Source organism: Tachyglossus aculeatus, chromosome 17 (assembly GCF_015852505.1).
Source record: "Tachyglossus aculeatus isolate mTacAcu1 chromosome 17, mTacAcu1.pri, whole genome shotgun sequence".
NCBI lineage: Eukaryota > Metazoa > Chordata > Mammalia > Monotremata > Tachyglossidae > Tachyglossus > Tachyglossus aculeatus.
In genome coordinates this window covers 14,258,238-14,285,012 of record NC_052082.1, presented here as the reverse complement: position 1 = coordinate 14,285,012, position 26,775 = coordinate 14,258,238, and the positions used below count along the sequence as shown (strand labels likewise).

The 26,775-nt window shown below is 42.7% G+C and overlaps 1 protein-coding gene across 1 annotated transcript in view; it reads left to right on the top strand.

The window, feature by feature from the left end:
- MAP3K1 (mitogen-activated protein kinase kinase kinase 1) overlaps positions 1–26,760 on the top strand; it is a 105,284-nt gene extending 78,524 nt beyond the window's left edge. The window contains exons 11-26 of the mRNA XM_038758791.1: positions 2,609–2,725; positions 3,570–3,718; positions 6,501–6,622; positions 9,711–9,792; positions 9,903–10,092; positions 12,332–12,601; positions 14,142–14,263; positions 15,963–16,054; positions 16,377–16,566; positions 17,058–18,321; positions 18,800–18,952; positions 20,178–20,340; positions 21,117–21,248; positions 21,422–21,564; positions 22,802–22,933; positions 24,025–26,760. Of these exons, the coding sequence (XP_038614719.1) occupies positions 2,609–2,725; positions 3,570–3,718; positions 6,501–6,622; positions 9,711–9,792; positions 9,903–10,092; positions 12,332–12,601; positions 14,142–14,263; positions 15,963–16,054; positions 16,377–16,566; positions 17,058–18,321; positions 18,800–18,952; positions 20,178–20,340; positions 21,117–21,248; positions 21,422–21,564; positions 22,802–22,933; positions 24,025–24,174 (3,471 nt within the window). The 3' untranslated portion in view covers positions 24,175–26,760. The remainder of the gene's footprint in view (positions 1–2,608; positions 2,726–3,569; positions 3,719–6,500; positions 6,623–9,710; positions 9,793–9,902; positions 10,093–12,331; positions 12,602–14,141; positions 14,264–15,962; positions 16,055–16,376; positions 16,567–17,057; positions 18,322–18,799; positions 18,953–20,177; positions 20,341–21,116; positions 21,249–21,421; positions 21,565–22,801; positions 22,934–24,024) is intronic.
- Positions 26,761–26,775: the final 15 nt, after the last annotated feature.

Here is a 26,775-nt window from a genome sequence, read left to right as displayed (position 1 = left end):
CACTGAAGATGCTCTCTAACTCTATCGACACTATTTCAGCAGTGTCTGAAAACCACAGATGGAACTATCCTCGTCACAGACCGACAAGAACACTACTCTGATTTTCTGATGATGCCTTTTCGAAACATCAAAAATCGGCCAAAATGGGATGGTGTGACTTCTGCTCCAATATTTAAGGAAGTTACTTCTTCAAAGTCTTTACAGTGTCAAAGACCTGGATCTGATAATATTCCTAAAGTCTTCAAGAAAGGAGAAGATCTGATCTTCAAACATTAGCATAATGATTACAATTGTGGCATTTAATCACTTACCACTTATCATCCACTGTAGTGAGCACTGGGGTAGATACAAGATAATCAGGTCCCACATGAGGCTCACAGTCTAAATAGGGGGGAGAACAGGTATTGAATCCTTATTTTACATTTAGGGAACTGAGGCCCAGAGAAGTTAAGTGGCTTTCCCAAGGTCACACAGCAGACAAGTCGTGGAGCCAGAATTAGAACCCATGTCCTCTGGCTCCCAGGCAGGTATTCTGTCCACTAGACCACCCTGCTTCTCACCCTCAATATAGAAGCCAAAAGAAACGCCACAGGGCTTTCAGAGATGCTGTAATCACCCTCTTCAAGTAGGAAAATGTGAGGGCTAACTGAAAACTCCCTGGTTCACTAATGCTTTCCATTGCCAGCAAGATTTTATCCACAATTATTCCAGGGGAATAATTTTATCCACAATTTTATCCACAATTATTCCCCTGGATGTTCTACCGAAGAAGACAAGCTACTCTGCACTACTTGAATCCAGCAACGCTCTGAACCACAAAAGAATCCCCACAGTTAGAATATTTGCAGTGTAACTAATTCAGGAGGTGAGCAGGGTGCAATACCAAGATCACTGAAATGTTTTATAGACCATAAAAAAATTCAACATAGTAATAACTGTGGTATTTGTTAAGTACGTGTGCCAAGCACTGTACTAAGGTTTGGGGAAGATATAATACAGTCAAATGAGACACAGTCCCTACCCCATGTGGGGCTCCAAGAGTAAGGGGGAGGGAGAACAAGTATTTGGTTCCCATTTTACAGATGAGAAAACTGAGGCACAAAGAAGTTGTGACTTCAGTTCGCACAGCTGGCAAGTAGTGGAAGTGGTATTAGAACCTACGTCTTCTGTCTCTAGGACACCATCATTAAACCAGGGCTGTGGCAACTGCTAAGCAAATGTGTCCGTAGAATTTCACCAAGATCTTTAGGTTTCTTAACAGTTGGCTGGTTGACTTTTTATGACTCTGCCTATAATGGGTATGAGCACATATGCTAGATATTTTTGACTCTTAGTTGATTCATTCTTTTGAGTGTATTTATTGAGTGTTTACTATGTGCAAGGCACTGTACTAAGCAGTTTGGAGAGTACAGTATAGCAATAAAGACACATTCCCTGTCGAAAGCGAGCTTACAGTCTCAGGTTTGCCCAGCTTTCAGTCTCTTAAAGCGCTCAATCACTTTGCCCCATCCTATTTCACCTTACTACCACCCAGCCCACACACTTCCCTCCTCTATTCACTGCACCTTGGTTTCATCTGTCTCACCGCTTGCCCACATCCTGCCTCTGGCCTGGAGTGACCTCCTTTTTCATAGCCAACAGACGAATTACTCTCCCCACCTTCAAAGCCTTATTGAAGACACATCTCTACCAAGAGGCCTTCCATGACTAAGCCCTTGTTTTCTCTTTTCCCGCTCCCTTTTGTGTCACCCTGACTCACTCCCTTTATTCACCACCACTGCCAGAGCCCTACAGCGCATATGTACATTAGCCATAATGTATTAATATGAATGTCTGTCACCCCCTAAACTTGTGGTCAGGGAATGTGTCTGTTATACTGTTGCTTTCTCCCAAGAGTTTAGTGCAGTGCCCTGCTCCCACTAAGCATTTAATAAATACAATTGATTTTAGTGACTGTCTATACCTGCACTGATGATGAAGATGATATTTGTTAAGCGCTTACTATGTGCCAGGCACTGTACTAAGTGCTGGACTCTTCAGGCTTATTTCACCATGTTGTATGTTTTCACCCAGTCGGTCCATCCATCGTATGTTCTTAACAAATAATCCACTTATTCTTATGATGTGAATATGTATGTGAGCCTCTCCCTCAGTTCTGCCTTGATTCTGCTGGCTTTCACCGACCCTTCCTGTTTGTAGAGACCTTTCCTTCTGAAAGGTATTAACTTGTATTACTTGTTTCTACTGATTAACTTGTATCTACTCCATTGCTTAGAACAGTGCTTGGCACATAGTAAGCGTTTAACAAATACTATTATTATTATTATTATAACAGATTGGGGGGGCATGTGCTCACGTACATGTGCTTGAGGTAGTGAAAAATACATGAGAATGATTAAAACATAAAGAAAATGTTAATGTCATAAATTTGTAAATCCATTAGATTGTAAAATCCTCGAGGGCAAGGAGTGTCGCCTCTGTTTCCAAATGCCTAGTAGAAGGCTCTGCATTCAGTAAATTCTGTTGATGCTGAAGCGAAAAGTGCAATATCTGATACAGCAGTTAGCCTCTGAAAAGTTAGGCTTATCAATCTTATTTTTCTTTGTAGACTTGCAGCTGTGCCCGCGGAACATTTTGTATTCACCTACTGTTTGTCATGCTCCGAGTGTTCCAACTCGAACCTTCAGATCCAATGCTGTGGAGAAAGAGCTTAAAGAACTTTGAGGTATTTTTTTTACATGTTTCCTAATTGCTTTAGGTAGCCATTATTAAAAATTTGTATTTGGCTGAAAGCTGAAAACTCATCCCAACATATCTCGAGCAGCTAATAGTTTTAAGGGTCATTGACTAAATTAACGCAGCTAGGATATCCTCTGGGTTATCAGGGACCTCTGTCACTCCCCACATTCTTACCATCACCCTCAATCAGTGGAATTTATGGAGCGCTTACTGTGTGCAGAGCACTGTACTAAGCGGTTGGAAGGGAAGGCTGATTAAGGGGATTTTGAGAGGCTCTGCCGGGAAGTAGGAAAGGGAGCCATGTGGAGACTGGAAGGAGGTGAGCTCTCCTCAGTTTCCCATAGAGATTCTGCTTAATTGAGGAGAGATCAGAGACAAATCTACAACTCCCTTTGACTGGATCTTTCTGACCCTCCTGTCTCTCCTTCCCAAGTCCCTCACTGCCTTGACTCTTCCCCATTCCTCCTGTCTCCTTGGGACCCTCAGACAGAAAATTATTTTAAAATTATTTAAAAAGTAAGGTATGTGTAATTTAGTAGCAGAGTTCACTCAGAGGTCACTGACTAATACTTTCACTGGGAAGTTGTACAAGGAACCTCCAAAAAATCCTCTGGATTACAGTTGTGAGCTATAACTTGAGGAAATGTCTATAGGTTCAACCTGTGTATTCCCTTGTTAACTTATTTCTGGAGCCCCTAGTCATCCAGCCTCTTTAAAAGTAAGGGAAAATTATAGGTTATATTTTATTAAGAGTATTTCAACCTCTAGGACACCTTCCTATGTAAGATGATAGCATAAATGTCATTGTTACTGTCTTTTTCCAATGTCAGGTTGAGAGTTTGTTCCAGAAATATCACAGTAGGCGTAGCTCAAGGATCAAAGCTCCATCTCGTAACACCATCCAGAAGTTTGTCTCACGCATGTCAAATTCTCATACGTTGTCATCATCTAGTACTTCTACATCTAGTTCAGAAAACAGGTGAGTACTTTTTTTTATTTAAAGCAATATTCTGTGGTTCTTTTCTACTTACAGAGGTTGAGGTGTTTTATAGCATCTTGCTTTAAAGATATTTTGGGGGAGGCTTGTAGGGTTTTATTGGTGTGCCCATAATAAAAAAATTAGTCTCAAGTTGGTGGCGGAGATTTTCTTATTCAAAGAATTGTAGTATTAGGAAATGGCCTTGGCAAGATTTCATGACAGCACAAAAAAATAATGGCATTTATTAAGCACTTACTATGTGCAAAGCACTGTTCTAAGCGCTGGGGAGGTTACAAGGTGATCAGGTTGTCCCATGGTGGGCTCACAGAGTCTTAATCCCCATTTTACAGATGAGGTAACTGAGGCACAGAGAAGTTGTGACTTGCCCAAAGTCACACAGCTGACAATTGGCAGAGCCGGGATTTGAACCCCTGACCTCTGACTCCAAAGCCCGGGCTCTTTCCACTGAGCCACGCTGCTTCCCACAGTATCCACAGTTCTTGTTTTCCCCTACAAATCACAATAGAAGTCACTCTCATAATGCATGTGTATTCTTGACATGCCAGTGGTTTGACACAGATATTCCCAGGAAGAGAATAAAATGCAAAAATAAAACCATTTCATTAAAACAGTTTTGAATTGCTAGTTAGATTGTATAAGACTATACCATAAAGGTAGGTATTTTAACACATACCTCCACAGACTGTTGTAATCATGGGGATTTCTCCTCCTATAATTGGTCAGAGACCATGTCTTTCTCTCATTGTAAGCTCGCAAGCATCTCAGTACACTGAATTAGGTACTCTATACATGCTAATGAATGAACTGTGAGTTCTGTACAGAGTAGTAATTCAATAATTCCTTTAGTAAACAAGTGGAATCTTCCGTTTGAATGGCGAATGTAAGGCATTTGCCTCAGCTTTTTAAATAAGCTCATTATTCTGTTTTGCTTCTTTTGAAATGCTCCTCTGTAGAATAAAGTAGTCTCACTTTACACTTCATAGATTCCCCACTGATAAAATTGTGCCAATTCCTAGATTTCAACTGCTAAATTCCCTGTCATTGGTGAACATTAGTTTTATGAAAAGCACTTGCACCTAGCATTATTGCACAAAAAGTCCTATTTATAATTATATACTTTGCAGAGAGTTTTAACCCAGATTTATTCAGAACGTTCTTTAGAAAATTAGACTTTTCCTAAAAGTTACATGCATATTAGAAACACAAAAATTATTTGAACACATAGTCTTCTGAGCCTAATGAAAAGTTAAACCTGGTATTAAAGCCTGGAGAGTAAGTACTGAAAAAAATTTATCAGGACATTAGCACATTTTCTCAGTCCACTCTCTGTTCAGGAAGGGAGTCGAAAGTCACTAACAAAATTAAAATACTACTCCTTCTGTTTAAACATTACTTGCTATATTGTGTGGCAGTGTTCAGGACTGGGCTATTTTATATTAGAGAAGCAGCGTGGCTCAGTCAGAGGTCATGGGTTCTAATCCTAGCTCCACCACTTAGCTGTGTGACTGTGGGCAAGTCACTTAACTTCTCTGTGCCTCAGTTACCTCATCTGGAAAATGGGGATTAAGAGTGTGAGCCCCATGTAAGACAACCTGATTACCTTCTATATACCCTAGCACTTAGAACAGTGCTTGGCAGGTAGTAAGTGCTTAACAAATACCAAAATTATTATTATTATTATAAGAGCTCTCTCCAAATCCTTTTTCTTGACATGTTGGTTTGGCCAAAGGACATATATAAATGAAACGGCCTGGTAGAAAAGCTTGATTAAGCATGCATCTCTCCTTCAACATAGGTAGTTTGGATTCCTGCAAAAAAATCAGGTCAAAAATATTTTTCGTTGGGATAGAAGAGGTTTTAGCATTATAAAGCATGAACTACTTGTTTTTCTGACTCTTATCAATTGTCATTGGCTCAATAAAGAGACCTATTACTGTGCTTAAAACCAGTTTCTAGTAAATAGTGAATTTGAAATGTGTGCCATTGATAACCTTTGAAATGCTAATAAAAGACTTGATAACAGGGTTTCTACACATCTGCTTGAAATCTTTTCTTGGAGAGCCTTTTTGTTCTAAGCAACTCCCAACTCACTACGTTCCCCTATTCTTCCATTGTATTCTACAAATTTTGTAATAATAATTGTGGTATTTGTGAAGCGTTTATTATGTGCCTGGCACTGTACTAAGCACTGGGGTGGAGACAAGCAAATCAAGTTGGACACAGTCCCTGTCCCCTGTGGGCTCACAGTGAAAACACATGTTAAACTACCAATGGCTGTCATGGAATTCACTGGCAAAGTGGTGGACTTTTAATAAATGTTTTGAAAGGCATTATGTTTATTTGTTTGAAAAATATTTTTGATGGATTTTTATAAAATGCAATGGCTTTAGGTCATACCTTAGATGTGCCCACATATTGCAAAAGAAAAAGTTAATTTAAATTCTGCCTACATCCGCAGCCTCCATTTTTAAAAGTGGAAAAATACGTTGGCTATCTCTGAGCAGCAGTTACCAACTCTACAGTTAATTGAAAAGAAGTTTCGGGTTTGAAAATGAAATCATTATTGCAAGCTTATTCCATTAGACTCCTTATGTTGAAATAGCGTAGCGTTCCTCCAGACTGTAAGCTTGGGCAGGGAATGTGTCTGTTACGTTGTGTTGTACTCTTCCAAGCGCTTAGCGCAGTGCCCTGCTCATAGTAGGCATTCTGTAAAGATGATCAGTTGATGGATATCACACGTGTCTGCCTTTTCCACTTATAGTATGAAGGATGAAGAGGAACAGATGTGTCCTATCTGCCTATTAGGCATGCTCGATGAAGAGAGCCTTACAGTATGTGAAGATGGCTGTAGGAACAAGTTACACCACCACTGCATGTCAATATGTAAGTTTCTGTTTCATTTGTGGAAGTGATGAATCTGTTACTTTCCATCCATTTTCTCTCTTAAGCAGGCGTGGATTCAGATTGTAATCCCCAGCCGCTATCCAGGCGATTGAACACCACATTGAAAACGTTTGTAAATATCTTCTAGGTGGCTGACCCGTCCCCTTATCAAGGCTAATTTTCCTGGTCACGGAAACGAACCAGACCCCGGAGAATAGCCAGGTGGTAGAAACAGCAGTGTTTGCTGCTTCTAACCCCCTTAGAGCCTAGGTGACCAAGGCATAAATCTGACTTGACCCTTCCTCATTTCAGTCTTAGTAATCAGCCAGTCGTATTGAGAGGTTACTGAATTGGTACACTCTGCATCCCAAGTCCCTTGGGGCACGACCCCTGGGCTCTACAGTTTGCCCCCTTCTGGGGTGTGCCCTGCGGAGGGGAGGGAGGAGAAGATATTTGAGGGTTCCGGATATCTGGGCCTCCCGAGCCTCCTCTTCGGTGAGACGGCCCGCCACTAGCCCGGGAGCACTGGGCTGAGCACCACTGAGTCCCCCCAAAGCAGCTCCTTTAGGAGGAGTACTGTGTACGACCTGCCTCCTGATAACCGTTAAGCACCTACTGTGTGCCAAGCACTGGGGTCGCTACACATAATCAGATCGGACACCGCCCCTGGCCCACCTGGGACACTCAGTCTAATTTGGGAGGGAGACCGGGTATAGTAATAATTATTATTGTTATTATGGCATTTGTGAAGTGCTTACTACAGAAAATAGCAAACAGGACTACTAAGTAGAGAACCACTTCAGATAATAAGGATAATTAAAACTAAAGCATATTTAAAGTCTTAAAGTAAATTTCTATGATCAGTATTCAGCAGTGCTTCAATTAAGGGGGAAACAAATATTAAAAGTGAGGCAATATGGCCCCTCTGACCCTCTGTTTCCTCATCTGTAAAATAGCAGAATAGACCTACCCTCCCTGTTCTGGGACTGAGTCCTGAATGTGTCTACTCCAGTGCTCAGCACTTAAGTCCTTGGGAAGCAGCATGGCCTAGTAGATAGTGCACGGGCTTGGGAGCCAGAGGACCTGATTTCTAATTTTCCAGCTCTGCCACTTACCTGCTGTGTGACCTTGGGCAAGTCACTTCACTTCTCTGTGCCTTATTTACCTCCTCTGCAAAGTGGGGATTGATATTGCGAGCCCCATGTGGGACATGGACTGCGTCCAACCTGATCATCTTGTATCTACCCCAGTCCTTAGTACAGGGCCTGGCACATAGTAAGTGCTTGAGAAATACCATAAAAAAATAAATGTAGACTACTGCCACATGATTAGGGGCTCAGGGCTCTGTCACAGTTCAGCAAGAGATTTTGAAGTCCTTGTTGATTGTCTTTGAAGTATCAGCTCAATATGCAGCAATAGCCAAAAAATAAAAATTATGGTATTAAGCGCTTACCATATGCCAGACACTGTACTAAGTGCTGGGGTGAAAACAAGCAATCGGGTTGGACACAGACCATGTCCCACGTGGGGCTCACAGTCTCAATCTCCATTTTACAGATGCGGTAACTGAGGCCCAGAGAAGTGAAGTGGCTTGCCCAGGGTCACACAGCAGACAAGTGGCAGAGCTGGTATTAGAACCCATGACTTTCTGACTCACAGGCTTGGGCTCTCTCCACAATGCCATGTTCAACCAAATGCTGGGCATCATCGGGAATGGGACACAAAACTAAAATGGCACAGTTTTGCCACTTTTTACCCAGGGCACCCCTATACCTGGAGTATTGCATGCAATTCTGGCTACTGCATTTTAGGAAGGACAGAGTAGGGGTGAAGAGGGTTTTACAAAGAAGGCAATCACAGTGATGAGGGGGTTTGAGGAGCTTTCCTATCAGGCAGACTAGCCTCCTAATGGGCAGAGATTTGCATCCGCTGTCTGTTGTACTTCCCCGAGTGCTTAGTACAGTGCTCTCCAAACAGTAAGCACTCAATAAATACAACTGACTGATGGACAGAGTATTAGGCCTTTTCAGTGATTGGGGCCTACAAAAAACATGTTCAGAGCCAAGACCACAATACCATTTATTCATTAATTCAATCGTATTTATTGAGCACTTACTGTGTACAGAGCACTGTACTAAGTGCTTGGGAAGTACAAGTTGGAGGCCCACACTGAACAGTGGAAAGCTGGGCCTCCCCTTAGTCTGAAAGTTGGAGAGAGAGGTTTGGATAAGTTCATGAGCAGACATTTGACTATCAAAAGTTACTGGGGGAAGTTAAAAGCTGCAGAGTCAAAAGTTAAGAACATTAGTCCATCCGTAACGGTGCTGCTGGATGGTCAGGAAAGCTACCATTCTCTCTTCCCCTCAGGCAGCCTACGACAAGAATTCTGTTGGAAAAAGAATCCTAGGCTAGGTGAACCATCCATCTGACCCAGTAGTAGCATTACTGATAGTCTTTGGTCCTTAGTGTAGTATTTAAAATCCAAAACAGATACCAAGGAAAACAAACTCTCAATTTAAGGTCTAGAAGTTAAATTTTTGGCAAGTTGCTCTAAGAGCATGGCAGTTGAAGTCACATTTCCTGCCCCCCACCCCTATCCCACCCACCCACATCCAAATCACTCATGAATGTGGAGAAGGCAAAACAGCCCCTCGACTTCCTGGGCTTGTATTTTCTGGTGGAATCTGGACATAACGAAGAGAAGCAGCGTGGCTCAGTGGAAAGAGCACGGGCTTGGGAGTCAGAGGTCATGGGTTCAAATGCTGGCTCTGCTGCTTGTCAGCTGTATGACTCTGGGCAAGTCACTTAACTTCTCTTTGCCTCAGTTACCTCATCTGTAAAATGGGGATTAAGATTTTGAGCCCACATGGGACAACTTGATCACCTTGGATCCTCCCCAGCGCTTAGAACAGTGCTTTGCACATAGTAAGCACTTAACAAATACCAAAATTATTATTATTGTAACTAAAAATCACTGCCCGAGCGTTAATGATGGTCATCAGTGCCCCACTGTGCACCTTTAAGTGTCCTTCTCTTGTGTGTTTGAAATCTGCCTTTGACTACATGCTGTATTTGTACTGTCTTACAGGGGCCGAAGAATGTAGAAGAAATAGAGAACCTCTGATCTGCCCTCTTTGTCGGTCTAAGTGGAGATCCCATGATTTTTATAGGTAAAGACTTCAAGTTAATGGCTTCTGGCTGTGTAGTGCCAACTACAGTTGCCTTAAAAATGAAGCATGGTTTGTTTCTTTTAAAAAGCAGCCTCCCATTTTTCTTTCAGCCATGAACTGCCTAGCCCCGTGGAGTCTCCGTCCGTCCTCCGGACTGTTCAGCAGCAAACGCTGCAACAGCAGCAGCAGCCCCTGGCTGCGTCACCAAGAAGGAGCCAAGATAGTAATTTTAACCTTACTCATTATGGAGTTCAGCAGATCCCTCCTGCCTACAAAGATTTAGCTGAGCCATGGATTCAGGTAACCCAGTTCGCCTCTTCAAAGATTTTCTTGAGCAACATTTGGATAGTGGTGATTTGAACTACTTATTTATATACATATTTCTAATATGTAATATAATTAGTACGATATAATTATTTTGGTTATTATGTATTTTGTATAAATTTTGTGTGTGTGTGTGTGTGTGTGTGTGTACATTTTTGTTCCGATTCCTTCTAGGAGCTTCCCAGGTTTTGAAACTGAATTGACCAGACTGTAACTGGGTTGTCCTCTTCCCTTGCTCTTTCTTCTGAAACTTCTCCTTTAAGTGATGACAAGGGAAGGGATATTTCCTTGGTTTTCTTTTACCGCTTTTTAAAATTTTTATGTGATACTTGTTAAGTCCTTACTATGTGCCAAGAACTATCCTAGGTGCCGGGGTAGATATGAGATGATCAGGTGAGACACAGTCCCTGTGTAAGATGGAGGCAGGAGGATTTAATCCCCATTTTGCAGATGAGATAACTGAGGCAGGTTAAGTGACTTGTCCAAAGGCACGTGGCAGAAACATTGTGGCAGAGCTGGGATTTAGAACCCAGGTCTCTGGCTCCCGGGCCTGGGCTTTTTCCACTAGGTCACACTGCTCTCCAGATCTATGCAGTTTGGTTATTCCTGTAAATTTGGGGGGAAGGTTGATGGAAATTAACTGTGCGGGTGGTGGAGGTCTCTTATTTGGCCACAACACAAAGGTGACTGGTAGGGCTGCCCATCCCGCCTTTCCGCCCCATCAGTCTGGGTCTGAAGGAGTCTCCATTTGTAGAAGAACTTCACTTTCAGACTCACTCAGGGTTTTAAAAACAGAAGGTGTTAGGATGGGTTCTCTTGTTGGTTTCCACTCATTTTTCATAGGCCCACTGAACCCAAGGAGTCATTTCATTTTGGATCACTGCCTATATCCTCAAATCATCTTCAGTTTCAGTTGATTTTCAGATCATTTACTCATTCAGTTCATTCAACCATATTTATTGAGCACTTGGGAAGTACAAGTACTAAGCGCTTGGGAAGTCCAAGTTGGCAACATACAGAGACGGTCCCTACCCAACAATGGGCTCACAGTCTAGAAGGGGGAGACAGACAACAAAACAAAACATGTGGTCAGGTGTCAAGTCATCAGAATAAATAGAGGTAAAGCTAGATGCACATCATTGACAAACAGAAAAGTAAATGTGTGCAGGTAAAATAAATAGAGTAATAAATCTGTACAAACATATATACAGGTGCTGTGGGGAGGGGAAGGAGGTAGGGTGGGGGAGAGGAAAAGGGGGGCTCAGTGTGGGAAGGCCTCCTGGAGGAGGTGAGCTCTCAGTAGGGCTTTGAAGGGAGGAAGAGAGCTAGCTTGGCGGATTTGCGGAGGGAGGGAATTCCAGGCCAGGGGGAGGATGCGGGCCGGGGGTCGACGGTGGGACAGGTGAGAACGAGGCACGGTGAGGAGGTTAACTGCAGAGGAGCGGAGGGTGCGGGCTGGGCTGGAGAAGGAGAGAACGGAGGTAAGGTAGGAGGGGGCGAGGTGATGGACAGCCTTGAAGCCGAGAGTGAGGAGTTTTTGCGTGATGCTTAGGTTGACTGGTAGCCACTGGAGATTCAATTGTATTTACTGTTTGCAGGACACAGAACTAAGTGCTGCAGAGCACAGTACTAAGTGCTTGGGAGAGTACTGCACAACAGTAAACAGGCACTTTCTCTGCCCTCAACGAGGTTTAAGTCTAGAGACTGTAAACTCTAAAGGTTAGAATTCTCATTCCTCTCCTGTCTTAGAAATGCATTATGATGAAATCTCTGTATGTATTATTAGCAGAGGAATGGAAAAATGCCTCTATATTTGTTGCTGAGGTCAGAATGTGTAATTTTGAGTGCATTTGATTTTCGTGCTTGAGGCAAAAAGCAAATAGTGTTTACAGTCACTGGGAAGCAGCACGGCTTAGTGGTAAGAGCAAGGGCTTGGGAGTCAGAGGACGTGTGTTCTAATCCTGGCTCTGCCCCTTGTTTGCTGTGTGACCTTGAGTAAGTCACTAAACGTCTCTGAGCCTCAGTCGCCTCATCTGTTAAATGGGAATTAAGACCGTGAGCCCCATGTGGGACAAGGGCTGTGTCCAACCTGATTAACTCGTATTAGCCTCAGTACGTAGAGCAGTGCTTGGCACATAATAAGCACATAACAAATGCCATCATTATTATGATGACTATTATCATCACTCTAATATGTTGCATTTATTCTGCCTAGGTATTTGGGATGGAGCTGGTTGGCTGCTTATTTTCTCGAAACTGGAATATCCGCGAGATGGCCCTCAGACGTCTGTCCCACGATGTCAGCGGGGCCCTACTGTTGGCTAATGGCGAAAGCACTGGAAATTCTGGCAGCAGCCCAAGTGCCGGAGGAGCTAGTGGGTCATCTCAGGCTGGTATCTCAGGAGACGTCGTTGTGGAATCGTGCTGCAGTGTTCTGTCCATGGTCTGTGCCGACCCCGTCTACAAAGTGTACGTTGCTGCTTTGGTAAGTTGTGGACCTCTAGTTAGCCTCCACTTACGGGCTTCTGCGTTTGAAGGCCGTCTCCAGATCTGAGGGTCGGGAATCGGACTTTGGAATTGTCGCCCTGACTCGGAGAAGCAGGATTAAAATGGATAGGTCTGCAGACGGATGACCCCCTACCCTAAAATGCAGAAGCATGGCTTAGTGGCAGGAGCATGGGCTTGGGAGGATGTGAGTTCTAATTCTGCTCCGCCACTTGTCTGCTGTGTGACCTTGGGCAAGCCGCCTAACTTTTCCGTGCCTCAGTGAGCTCCTCTGTAAAATGGGGATGAAGAATGTGAGCCTAATGTGGGACAGCCTGATAAGCTTGTATCTATCCCAGCGCTTAGAACAGTGCTTGGCACATAGTAAGCACTTAAATACCATAATTATTACTATTATTATTATTATTACGCCAAGCAGGAACATTGAGGTTCTGGGTGGGCGCTTAAAAATCTGAGTGAGTCTTGGCAATTACTGTAGTGTGTTTTCAGACCATTCATTCTTTTCCATTTGCTTTGCAAAAAATAATAGAGATCATCTAAATAGGTCATCTAGATATTGGTCTACACTGTCTTTGCTTTTCACATCTTTTTTTATTTCCTAAACCCCCAGAAATGCCAGGATACTAACCGTCAGGTTATATTAAGTGTTGGCCTATGTTTTTGTTATTGTTGCTCTGGAAAAGTACGTTGACGGGGGAAAAGTGAGTGAGATCACCAGATCTGATGTAGAAGCAAATACTCTCCAAAACAATCTTACTGTGGTTTACAGGGTTATAATTCTTTAAAATCCTTCCATTTTTAAAGTTTGATTTTCATAGGGCAAAGTCATCCATTTATAAACCTGGTTTTCCTAAAGTGCTGTTGTTCAGCAAATGAGAATTTTCACTTCTCTTTTTCCTGTTTTCCGTTTGAGGTTGTTCGAATAGCTACCTAGTATTAAAGGCATTCTGATACTTGATTTTTGAATGACTACCAAGCACTGGGGTGGATATCAGACAGTCCACTTGGACAGTCCCTGTCCCTCATGGGACTCGCATGCCAAGGAGGAAGTAGGATTTAATTCCCATTTTACAGATGAGGTAACAGAGGTACAGAGAAGTGAAGTGATTTGCCCAAGGTCACACAGCGGACAAGTGGCAGACCTGGGATTAGAACCCAGGGCCCATGTTCTTTCCACTAGGCCATGCTGTTTTCTGGGGACAGGATCCTGAATTGAGAGAGAGTAGGGGAGGCAAGGGAATTACCTTAAATCGCTGTTAACTGCCTCTCTACTTTTCCATGGCTTAGAACTGTAAAGCTGCGTGGCTCCTGAATAACGAGTGTTTGTTAGGCCACAGAACTTTCCGTTGTAATAGACTATTAAATTTAAATTCGTTTAGAAGGGTAACGTCCGTGCTTTGCAGTATTGCTCTCTGGGCGATAAGTAAAATTTTCCTATCAATTGTACTGAATCTCAGGTAAGTTTGAGCAGCTTTGTAAGGATGGTTGAATTGACTCTCTGTTTATCATTTTCCCTTCAGAAAACTTTAAGAGCCATGCTGGTGTATACTCCTTGCCACAGCCTGGCAGAAAGGATAAAACTACAGCGACTTCTCAAGCCAGTTGTAGAGACCATATTAGTCAAATGTGCGGATGCCAATAGGTATGGTGCCTGTTTCGTATAAACTTGTCGCAATTCTTCAAAAACCTTCTCTTAGAGCTTTGAATGCCGCTTCATTTTCTAATAGAAAACTTGAAATGGAATAGTATTAGTTTGTAACCTGAGATCTAGAAAGGAATTCCATTTGCAGCATTATCAGTAGTAGAAATAATGACACTGGCAATAATACCATGATTACTATCTGCCGCCATTGATCACTAGCATTTACCGAGTGCTCGCTGTGTTGTGCAGAGCACTGTACTAACACGTGGAAGGGTGCAATATAACAAGAGTTCCCTGCCCTCAACGACCTTACTGTCTAGAGGGGAAGACAAGCATTAATATAACTAAGTAATATATAATATAAAATGTATAGATATACAATAATGATGGCATTTATTAAGCGCTTACTATGTGCAAAGCACTGTTCTAAGTGCTGGGGAGGTTACAAGGAGATCAGGTTGTCCCACAGGGGGCTCACAGTCTTAATCCCCATTTTACAGATGAGGGAACTGAGGCACAGAGAAGTTAAGTGACTTGCCCAAAGTCACACAGCTGACAATTAGCGGAGCCGGGATTTGAACCCAAGACCCCTGACTCCAAAGCCCGTGCTCTTTCCACTGAGCCACGCTGCTTCTCTACGTGTGAATGCTATGGAGTTGAGGGTAGGGAGAATACCAAGTGCCCAAAGATAATAATAATGGTATTTGTTAAGCACTTACTTTGTGCCAAGCGCTGTTCTAAGTGCTGGGATCCAAGCGCGTAGACAAAGACATGATGCATTTCTGCCATTTCCTTCTGTATACTCTTCGCCCTGGCAAAGCATATGTTTTCTTTACATGTTTTGGATGAAACACTCTTCCAGACTTAGTAATCGTGGTCTGAAAGCCCACGCAGGTCTCAATGTGAGGCAATACAGTGTTTGAAGAAAAGGTTTTATGAAAAGTTATGAAGAAAAGGTATGTGGCTCCTCCTGGCATCTGTGGAGCTTTGTGAACCCTCATGTTGCCCCAGACCTCCTTTAGAATACTGAATGTCCATTTCTTCCCCTTTTGGGGCTCCAGCATCTGTTAAATAATTAAGATTGAATCCTTCCCCTAGTTTATAAATGGAGAAAATTAAGCCCAGAAAGATGAAATGGTCTTCCTTATTATAGATTCCTAAGGTCATAGACTGGCTCTAGTTTTTAAAGTGCATTTTCTTAGCATTTAATACTAATAAGCTTGTTATGAACAGGAATGTGTCTGTTATAGTGCTTAGTATGGTGCTGTGCACACCGTAAATACTAAATAAATGCGATTGATTAGTATAGTGTTCTGCTCCCATTAAGCGTTTAATGGGTAATCTGTGGAAATTAATAACCCAGTGTGTGAGAGATCAGGTCAGCACATTTTCTTTAGGGTATTGATTTTAGAAACTATCCAGAAGTTTCAGTACTTCTGGAAGCATTGCTTTTTCTTTTGAAAGGACCTGTGGGCTCGTGGAGGAATTTTTCTGAAGAAATTGTGGTATATTCCGTAACACTGATGAAGGGAGCACTGAAACTTTTGAGGTGACAGTTGTCAGATATATATGGCTTTCTAGTACCTTACTGATTAAATTCATTTAATGTTTTTCTGATGATTTTGGTTTTCCCCAACTGCTTTTCCTCTTCTTTGCTTTAATTTTTATCCAGTGTAATGATGCTTTCTTTTCTTCCTAGCCGCACAAGTCAACTTTCAGTTTCAACGCTGCTGGAGTTGTGCAAAGGCCAAACTGGAGAGCTAGCAGTCGGTCGAGAAATACTTAAATCTGGTAATCATTTTGGTTGGAAATGCATTACTACATCCTATTTTGTTTTTCAAATGAACTCCATTTGTCATTCTATACAATATTCTCCCAAGCCATTCCAGACTTGGGCATCCTATTAATGTTGTTTGAATTTGTTTCCTTGTCTAGGCAGTTAACTGAAGAATTGAAAAATTGGTGGGTGTCTATAGGAAAAATTACTCAAACCAGTATGAATTTATCTCCCTTGTATAACAGTGGCTTTGGTCTTTTATTGGTAAAATAGATGCTCCCCTGTCTGCTGTTTATTTTTGATCCCTTGCTAATTCTTATTTTCTGCCTTCCTTAGGGTCCATTGGCATCAGTGGTGTGGATTATGTCTTAAGTTGCATTCTTGGAAGCCAGACTGAACCAAGCAACTGGCAAGCACTGTTGGGGCGCCTTTGTCTAATAGACAGAATGTTATTGGAATTTCCTGCTGAATTTTACCCCCATATTGTCAGTGGAGAGGTTTTACAGGCTGACACTGTACTAGACAGGTACTTTTTCTTCGGGCATTTTATTGCTTCTCCCTCCGTCCTCCCCCCCCCCCCCCCCAAAAAAAAAGTTAATTAAACCATTAAAAACTTGGTTAAAGCAAAGGCAGAGTGTAGGTCTTTGTGCTCTGAGGATTAAATTGGTTGTTGTAGTTATTCCACTGTGGTCCTGGAGAACTGTAAGAAGCAACAAGATGCAGTGGATAGAGCACAGACCTGGGACTCAGAAGGTCATGTGTTCTAATCCTGATGCCCCTAATCGTCTGCTGTGTGGCCTTGGGCAAGTCACTTCTCTGTGCCTCAGTTACCTCATCTGTAAAATGAGGATTAAGACAGTGAGCCCGTGTGGGACAGGGACTGTGCCCAACTAGATTTGCTTGAATGCACCCCAGCCCTAGCACACAGAATGCACATAACAAATACCACAATTAATATTATTGGTTTATGCTTCTCGATACTTAATGCAACCCGGGTGTCTGACTTTTCTTTTTCAGGTATAAAAAGCTGCTGTCCCTCTTGAACTTCGCCTTGCAATCCATTGATAATTCCCACTCGATGGTCGGCAAACTCTCCCGCAGGGTGTTTTTGAGTGCTGCAAGAATGGTGGCCCGAGTGCCCCAGGTGTTCCTTAAATTGTTAGAAATGTTGAGCGGAACCAGCTCAACTCATTACACAAGGATGCGCCGCCGCCTCATGGCCATCGCCGACGAAATGGAAATCGCCGAAGCCATCCAGTTGGGTACGGACGACTCCCCGAGTTGTCGACGGGATTGCTTCATGTCACCCTGCGCCCCTGATCCCTCCCCAGAAGCGCCGGAAAGTAATTCCCCCGACTACTTGACCCAGCTTGAAAAAACCGGGAAAGGATTGTGCGAGGCGAAACTCAGCGCCGGTCCCGAGGACGTTTCGGAGACGCTGGCTGGCCTTTCCATGGGACTCCCGGGGTCGGCGGTGACCACGGAGCAACCAAAGCCGACCCTTCAGGCGAAAGGCAGACCCCTCAGCCAGTGTTTGAACTCCTCGCCTTCTTCATCGGGTCATTCCCAGTTGTTATTCCCAGGCCTGCCCTCCCCTTCGTCGCCTAGTCCAGCCGGCCCTGTGACAGATCTCTCGAAACACAGACCCCAAGGATTTGTTCCCTGCAAAATGCCCTCCGCCTCGCCTCAGACCCAACGGAAATTTTCTCTCCAGATCCAGAGGACCTGCTCCGAAATGAAAGAACTCGAAAAACTCTCCCCGATCTTTACCCAGGCGAGGCCTGTGCCTTCCGCTCACATACACAGGCCAAAGCCATCTCGACCTACACCGGGCGATGCGAACAGACCGGGGGAGATCTCAAAAAACAGCATGACCCTCGATTTGAATGACGCCTCGAAGGGTGGCCGGGCTAGCTGCGGCGGCGCCGTCATTCCAAGCGACGAGACGGTTTTCACACCGGTGGACGACAAGTGCAGGCTGGATGTCAATTCGGAACTCAACTCCAGCATCGAGGACCTGCTCGAGGCCTCCATGCCCTCGAGCGACGGCACAGTCACTTTCAAGTCCGAAGTCGCGGTCCTGTCTCCTGAGAAAGCCGACAACGACAACACGTACAAGGATGACGTGAGTCATAATCAGAAATGCAAAGAAAAGATGGAAGCCGAGGAGGAAGAAGCTCTAGCGATCGCTATGGCCATGTCAGCATCTCAGGATGCCCTACCGATAGTTCCCCAGCTCCAAGTTGAGAATGGAGAAGATATCATCATCATTCAGCAGGATGTGAGTACTTGGGTTGAAAGGGCCTGGGGAGTCGTATTTTGGTTCGCATCTCTCCGAATTGGCTTTCAAAAAGATTCCCCTGTGGCCAGCAATAGTGGTACTCTTAAAGTATGCACTTCAAGTGTGCGGAGCGCTGTTGTGTTTGGAAGAGCGTGCGGTTTGTTTGAGCCGAGATTGGTTACCGAGAGAGCGTGTTTTCTGTGGGTGAGTTGAAGGGTTACGATTCTATACTTCGCCAGCAGCCGTTCCGTCTGGCTCGCGCACCTCAGATCCGAAACTTAGGCGGAGTGAAAGAGATGGAAAAGGGCCGGCCTCTTAGCTCTCATTTTACCCTCATTTTAGAGGATTAGAGCCACTGGGGTTTTGAGGGCAGGGATCGCCGTGCCTATCGTCTCTCTTCGATTGTGCTCACCCAAGGGCCCAATTCAGTGCTCTGCGCTTAAAAGATCCCATTCATTGACTTTGGTTTGGTTTGCAGACCCCAGAGACCCTGCCAGGACACACCAAAGCAAAACAACATTATAGAGAAGATGCAGAGTGGCTTAAAGGTCAGCAGATAGGACTTGGAGCATTTTCGTCTTGTTATCAAGCTCAAGACGTGGGAACTGGAACTTTGATGGCTGTTAAGCAGGTAATGCATGCATTATCAAAGAAATGACCCAAAGGGTGATTATAATTAACTGAGACAGACCCATTTATCTAGCAAAGCAGATGGTGAAAGTAAATCTGAGACAGACCCATTTATCTAGCAAAGCAGATGGTGAAAGTAAATCTGCTCCTATGTATGTTTTTGATGCTATACATGTCATTATGCCTATAAAGACATTTGAACTTTAGATTCCCTAAAACACTCGGGATTCCTTTATTCATTAAACCAGCATCCTTAGAAATTTTTGAAACACAAAGGGTTTAGAGCCTCCTCGTCCCCTGATACACGGTATGCTTTGGGCCTCAGACACCAGGCATTCGGAAGAATGCCAGTTACTTTGGGATGAAGAATATTCGTTTTCCACATAAATGGTATTTTTCTTTACCCCAGCTAGGCAAAGATGAGAAAAATGTCAGATTTTCGAGAATTCTTATGCTTTGAAAATTGGATTCAGGAGTTTACACTGTAATTAAAAATGGTTTTGTCGTTTAAAGAGGGATTTATGATTTATTCAGAAGGGACATTGAGAAGGTGGTTCAGCATGGATCAGTTGGCTTCTAATGATTCACTTTGGCACTATACTTCATTTTACAATGACTTGTTATGCTTTGCATAGAATTAAATTGGGTCCGCACCTAAATTAACAAAATAGTTAAAGCTTTAGTTTCCAACCCTCCCTAAATCTCCCTTCTGATAAGAATCCAGACTGTAAGTAAGCTCCTTGTGGTTCAGGGAACATGTCTACCAACCCTGTTGAGTTGCACTGTCTAAGTTCTTAGTACAGTGCTCTGCACAGAATAGGCACGCAATAAATACCAAATGATTTATTGATGTAATTAGTCGGACAGGGAGAGAGGTTATTTTAGAGTGGACCAAGAAGCAATCCACATAGCTGTTAAATTTACCCGTGTTTAAACCAATCTTAGCTCCAGCCCTCCATCTGTTGTGCTCTGCACATAGTAAGCGCTCAATCAGTAATGGTGATTGATTTTAATCATGGTGTCTACGTCCCAGTTTTCTACTGGGGAAGACTTTGTAATTCCCAGTGCAGTGTTTGTGCCGCTCAATCAGGTTGATACAAGATCCACCATAGTACTGCACTTGTCGATGCTTTTGAGATATTAGTTGACATGATTTAGACTGAGGGATTTTAGGTAAATCCACATTTTCCGAAATCAGTCTGAATAAAAATATTGTGTTGAAATAGGTGACTTATGTGAGGAACACGTCGTCAGAGCAAGAAGAAGTGGTTGAAGCCCTGAGAGAAGAGATACGGATGATGAGCCACCTGAATCATCCTAACATCATTAGAATGTTGGGTGCTACTTGTGAAAAGAGCAATTACAATCTCTTCATAGAGTGGATGGCAGGTAAACAATCCATGGGGTTGAAGAAAAGAAATCGGAAGATTTTGATTTTCTGGGATCGTTTAAGGAAAGGATTATTTGGAAGTAAATTAATCCTGGGAGCACAATTCGTGCACTTTACATTATTTTCTTTGGGGAGTGACTTTATTTAGCACTCTGTTACCCTACCCTCTAATACCCTTCAGTTCTTAGAAAAGTGCTTGACACGTAGTGCTTAACAAATACCATAATTATCATTATTATTTTTATTTCCATGAAATCAACTTGAAGCACTAAACTAGGGCAGAGCATTAGTTTAAGAAACCTGGGGAGCTTGACAGGATTTAGAGAAACTTCTCAGATCCTTTTCCTCAAGTTACGCGATGTTTGTTATGTTAGGCACCATAAAAATCCATCAGGTTTACACCAGTTTTGTTCCAAAGATCACCGGGGTCTGGATTTTAAGTGATAAACGTAGAGGTGCATTTTGTCCTTCACATGTGTAGTGCAGTGAACCCAGTGAGCTCTCAATAACTACTACTGTTAATATAGTTAATATATGCTGAGATTGTCAAAGTCCTAGTTTTATGAGGCTGAAGGGGCCACGAGAATATCTATCCTGGTCCCCTGCCTTCAAGCGTGCCAGTAAGAATAATGTTGTGAACTCCGACTCGGTTGACATCGGCGTGTCATTCCCACCTGTGAATTCTTACCCAGCGCTTGGTACAGGGCTTTGCACATAGCAAGCGCTTAATAAATGCCATTTCTACTACTAATGGTTTGGAGCAATTGTGTTTTAGGAGGATCAGTAGCCCATTTGCTGAGTAAATATGGAGCCTTCAAGGAATCAGTAGTTATTAACTACACAGAACAACTGCTTCGTGGTCTCTCCTACCTCCACGAGAACCAGATCATTCATAGAGATGTCAAAGGTAAGAAGCCCATTAAGCCATACCTGCAAACAGAAGACTTTAACAAGCAATTAAATAGCTCGAAGACATTTTAACTCGGGGAGACTGTGAAACTAGAAAAGGGTAATCTTCTATTGTTTTTATCTAGTGTTTTTAACAGGAGGCCAATGAGAGTCATGTTTTGTTGTTGACAGGTGCCAATTTGTTGATTGACAGCACGGGTCAGAGATTGAGAATTGCAGATTTTGGAGCTGCAGCCAGGTTGGCTTCCAAAGGAACTGGGGCGGGAGAGTTTCAAGGGCAGTTGCTGGGCACCATTGCATTTATGGCCCCGGAGGTAAGAAGCAACTTAGAATTTGGAGGGTTGTCATCAGGACATTATCTCATTGAAGTGCCTGAACCGATGATGTCATTCTGAAGCAGGAGATGGCCCAGAAAGACATCCTCCCCGATTCTTTCCATTTCCGCTCCTGACCCTTCTTCACTTCCCAAATTCTCAACCCCACAAGCCTAAAAGGAGCTGCATTTTTCTCTTAAAGTGTCTTTCCGACGAGGAATCTCCGGGTTGGTTTTCAGTTGCCCTCTCTCAAGTGCCGATTTTGATCTGATTCAGTGAACTTCAGCTATTGCAGCTCAGTGTTCCCTTAATCAGAGTATAGTCAGTTCTCCTGGAAAGCAGGGGTTTGTGTTCAAGGAGAACCTCTTGCTACTCAAAACTCACACTGTAGTATTCCCTCCCTGCCTGGAGTCACTCAAGAGTCCGGTGTACATCACGGTGTATCCAGATGGACACGTTGTGAGGCTTACGTGTCCTCATTCTTCAATACAGCGCGATCTGAAATGCGTAATGAAAACACTCTGTGGCACAACTGACCATATTTTTCCCCAAAATAGTTTCTCAGACTTCAGAGTCACTGCAGGTTGTATCAACAGGCTGATACATAGCTAGACAAAGAGGATGTCTCATTCTCCTTTGGAAATTACTATCCTTCCTGATTGACTAAATGCTGCGTAAAAGTTTGGCTGAGACCTTGCTGTGTACGGGAATATCTAAACTCAAGGCTCCAGCCAGGCCTCTGGACTTTATAATCAGAATGAAGCTGAGCTTCCTATTGGGGCAGTCTCTGCTGCCAATTGTCTACCTGTTGAGCATCAATAACGACCTCTTACTTATGAAGCATTTTCATTTTGTCTCCTTTAAGTTGTATTTTTAGCCCTTATTTAGCAATAAACTTCTTTGATATATTGATGGTATCCATGCTCTTCATAAAATCAGTCCAGTGCAGCTGAATAGACAGTGAGCATGACTTGATATCTCTGGAATGATGTTTGCAAAATGTCATTATTCTCCTAATTCCTGTCCTGTCGTCTAATATTTGCAGGTGAAGTTTATCAACAAATTGAATGAGCTGTTTATCAAAGGAGTAAATCTCACCCACTTAGACAGTAAACATCCTTGACCTCTGATAGCCAGAATTTGCTCTGGAATTCGAGACTGTGATTGCTGTCCGTTTTCCAACTGATCTCTTCACCTGTGGTGGTTGTGCTGTAGATAACCATGCCTTCTCTTTTAGGTGCTAAGAGGCCAGCAGTACGGAAGGAGCTGTGACGTGTGGAGTGTTGGCTGTGCTATTATAGAAATGGCTTGTGCCAAACCACCGTGGAATGCAGAGAAACACTCCAATCATCTGGCTCTGATCTTTAAGGTGAGTGTGTAGATGGTCACTAGGCATCAGGGTTTGTTAAACGCTTACTATGTGCCAGGCACTGTACTAAGCAACGGGGCAGGTACAAGGTATCTGGCCCAGACACAGTCCCTGGTTTACATAGGGCTCACAGTCTTAATCCTCATTTTACAGGTGAGGTAACTGTGGTGCAAAGAAGTTAAATGACTTGCCCAAGTCACACAGCAGACAAGTGGAGTCAGGATTAGAACCCAAGTCCTTCTGGCTCCTGGGACCATGCTGTAGCCACCAGACCACTATTTGATTTAATAATTGCTTTCCATTGAGTGTCCGTCCCCATTAAAGAAAGATGGTTCCAGCCTCTTTCCTGGGCAGAGCCTCAATCTTACGTTTTTATTGACTAAAACAAAACAACATTAAACTGGTTGGAGAGTGTTTATTTGAGTGTGCAGAGTTTGTACTGAAGCATTTAAGAGAATGCCATTAGGTACTCCTTTGATCTGCCTAAAGTTCACACTTTCTAAAGTTCCATTTTCTAAAAATAAATATCCTTGGTGTGTGTGGGTGTATGTTTTAACGAGAAAGCTGTTTTATTGATTTGTGGTCATTATTGCCGAATGATTCTCACACCCACATAGAGGAGCACCTTGGCTTAGTGGATAGAGCATGGGCCTGGGAGATTTGGGTTTTAAGGACCTGGGTTTTAACCTTGACTGTGCCAGTTGCTGCCGTGTGACCTTGGGCGAATCGCTTCTCTGTGTTTTCTCTCATGTGTAAAATGGGGATTAAGGCTGAGCCCCATGTGGGACAGGGACTCTGCCCAACACGATTACCTCGTGTCTACCCCAGCACTTAGAACAGTGTTTCGCACATAACGCTTAACAAGTACCATAATTATTATGGCACTATAATAATATAGTGTTATATTATTGTATATATTATATTATTATTATTAGCGTGAGCTTAAAAGAGCTTCAGGAACTACTTTTGTCCCTGGAAGCCCATAGCGGAGACGTGCAGAGGTGATAAAATCAGTAAGTCAGTAAAATTCCCAGTGGCAAAAGGCAGTTGCAAACACACCTGCCGAATGTTGTGATTTTTTATTTTTGCAGATTGCTAGCGCGACTACTGCTCCGTCGATCCCGTCACATCTTTCTCCCGGCTTACGGGACGTGACTCTTCGGTGTTTAGAGCTTCAACCTCAGGACAGACCTCCTTCGAGAGAGCTACTGAAGCATCCAGCCTTCCGGACTACTTGGTAGCCAGCTGAAAAGGGCGGCGAACAAAGAATCGATGCTACTAAACGCCTAGAGGAAAAACAAAAATCAACTGTAGCTTGCAGTGCTGGTGAGCACGGCAGCTCGGATCGTTCTGCTGGCCGATAAGGCCGGCGGAGGACTCCTACCTAAGTATGTGATTGACAAATCGAGATCTTAAGCTCAGTATGCAAAATTCCAGGACTTGTGCAGGAACTGTAAAACTGTGCCTTTCAAAGATCTGGCCCCTGGCGAACGAGAAAAAGCAACTTAAGTCTGCACGACTCAATAGCAGTTGCGTATTTTGATTTTGTTTTGGAGCACTTTTTCAGCAATATTAGCAGCTGAGGGGCTCAGGATCTATTTCAATATCGTCATCATTCTTCCTCTTTCACATCAAGCGGTCATAAAGAAGGGGCTTCTCTGGTTTCATTCAGATCTTTTGTCACTGGCTGAAAAGAAAATCCATATCTGCCTCTTTTAGAACAGCGTGTGCTCTGAGAAGTAAAAATTGCATGTATTTTTTTTTTTTCAATCGATGAGAGATCTGGGTTACCTGCCTCAGCCTCGTTTTAAAAGCGACTGGGCAATAATGGTTTCATTGTGCATTTTACTGTTGGCCCATTCATTTCGTGTTTTGGGGTTTTTCTTTTTTGTTTATAAGGTTAATAGTTCTGTATTTTCATTTGACCATCGTTTTTATTTAACATTCAGGGATAGATGGTCTTTTCACACCAGAAAAAAAAAGAAACTTAACCCTGAGCAACAACCAGACATCTCACTAGAATTCACAGAATGTCTTGCTGTGGCCAGGGTTTTTTTAATGCAGGTGATTTGAAATCTGGAATGCAATAAGACTACTTTTATTGAGGCAGGTATCTGGGGTCTGCTACTGCAGGTTGTTTAAGAAAAAACAGAATATCAAGTTGGCTCGGTGTTGCACAGCTTGCAACCAAAATCGAGGGTTTCTTTTTAAACTGCATGAGCCTTTTTTTAAAAAAAAAGTCTGTTTCTTTTGGCTAACTATAGGCAAAGTTTTACCCCCAAAAAACCTTCTCCAGGAAATAAAACTTCCCCCACATTCACTGCCGATCTAATGTTTTAACTGCTGTCTTCCACCGGTCACCATTTTTTTTTTTTCTTTTGGTGGGGCAGAGATCCAGCCGGTGGATCCTTTACTTGACGTGCTGAAATTTTTACCTTTTTATTTAGAAAGGTAAGAATTTTTCCTTGGACCTAAAAATTTGTTCAAATTAGAGTGGAGTGGACTCTCCTTCACTTTTACTTGAGTTCTGCAGTTTTTGAAGGGTTTTACAGCAGGCACATGGGGATCCCGACGCTTTGGCTTCCCACGCACGTGATCCCGAAGGAAAGTGGCAGCTGGTGAGTCTCTCCAACCAAGTACTGATTCAGCGTCTAATACCATTTGATGAAATGTTCAAAAACATTTAACTCTTCAGAAATCAGGGGAAGTGTGGCAGAGTGAAACAGAATTGGTTATTCAATCTCAAAGACTCAGGACAAAACTTAGATAAGCTATAGCGTACATTGCGAAATGTAGAGCACCAATTGGAACAAAAAAAAAACAAGTTACAAGAGAAGTTTACAGAAGCATATTGCTTATAATAATACGAAAAGCAGTTTTATTGGTGAATGTTGTATTTCTCCGTGAAATTTTACATTCCTTTGAGAAGATTGGAAATCTTTGAAGAGTTAAAAGTATCGAAATGTGAAGTTTGGTAGCTCTAACTGTATTGTACTTGATTTCCTTTTTTTTCTCCTGTTTTTTTTTTCCTTCTTTTTCCCTTTTTTGACTACTTAGAATTTTCACAATTCTAAGGAGATGGTTTCCAGCTCTCTTATGTGCAAGCTTTAAAGGATGCACTCTTGCCATTTTATGTACTGGAAGATGATCAGTTGTCAGATTAATACTGTTTCTGACAGATTTAAACTGTATAAACTGATGAACCTCAGCTAATCAGTATTACTTTGTAGATGACCATGCCTACCACATTTCGAACTCAGACGGCCTCTAGATGTTAAAACGCATTGTTTGAGTTTGTTTGGATTTCCCTCAGCTTGCTGGTAATTGTGGTGTAATTTTTTTTGTTTTGGTTTTTTTTTTTTTAATGCAGATGTGATGTAATCTTATTTTCTGTGGATCAAAGCTGGACTGAAAATTGTATTGTGTAATTATTTTTGTGTTCTTAATGTTATTTGGTACTTTAAGTTGTAAATAATGTCTACTGCTGTTTATTCCAAGTTTCTACTACCTCAGGTGTCCTATAGATTTTCTTCTACCAAAGTTCACTTCCACGATGACATTCTTTGCTATGTGATTATGATTCCTTTTAAGGCTTCCAGGGCTCAAGGGCTAACTTCTAGTAGCACCTTACTGTGCAAGCAAATGTTACAAAAAAAAAAAAAAAAATCTCTGGGTTAAGAAAATCTGGCTTAAATGTATCCTTTGTTACTTTGAATATATCCAGATATTTTAATTAAAAGTTTTTACCCCCTTGAACCAATTTTATAGTATTTGTACCTATTTTGGTGTTTTGTCTTTATAGTAAATAAAGTTTTTGAACAAAAGTGTTCTGCTTTGTCTTC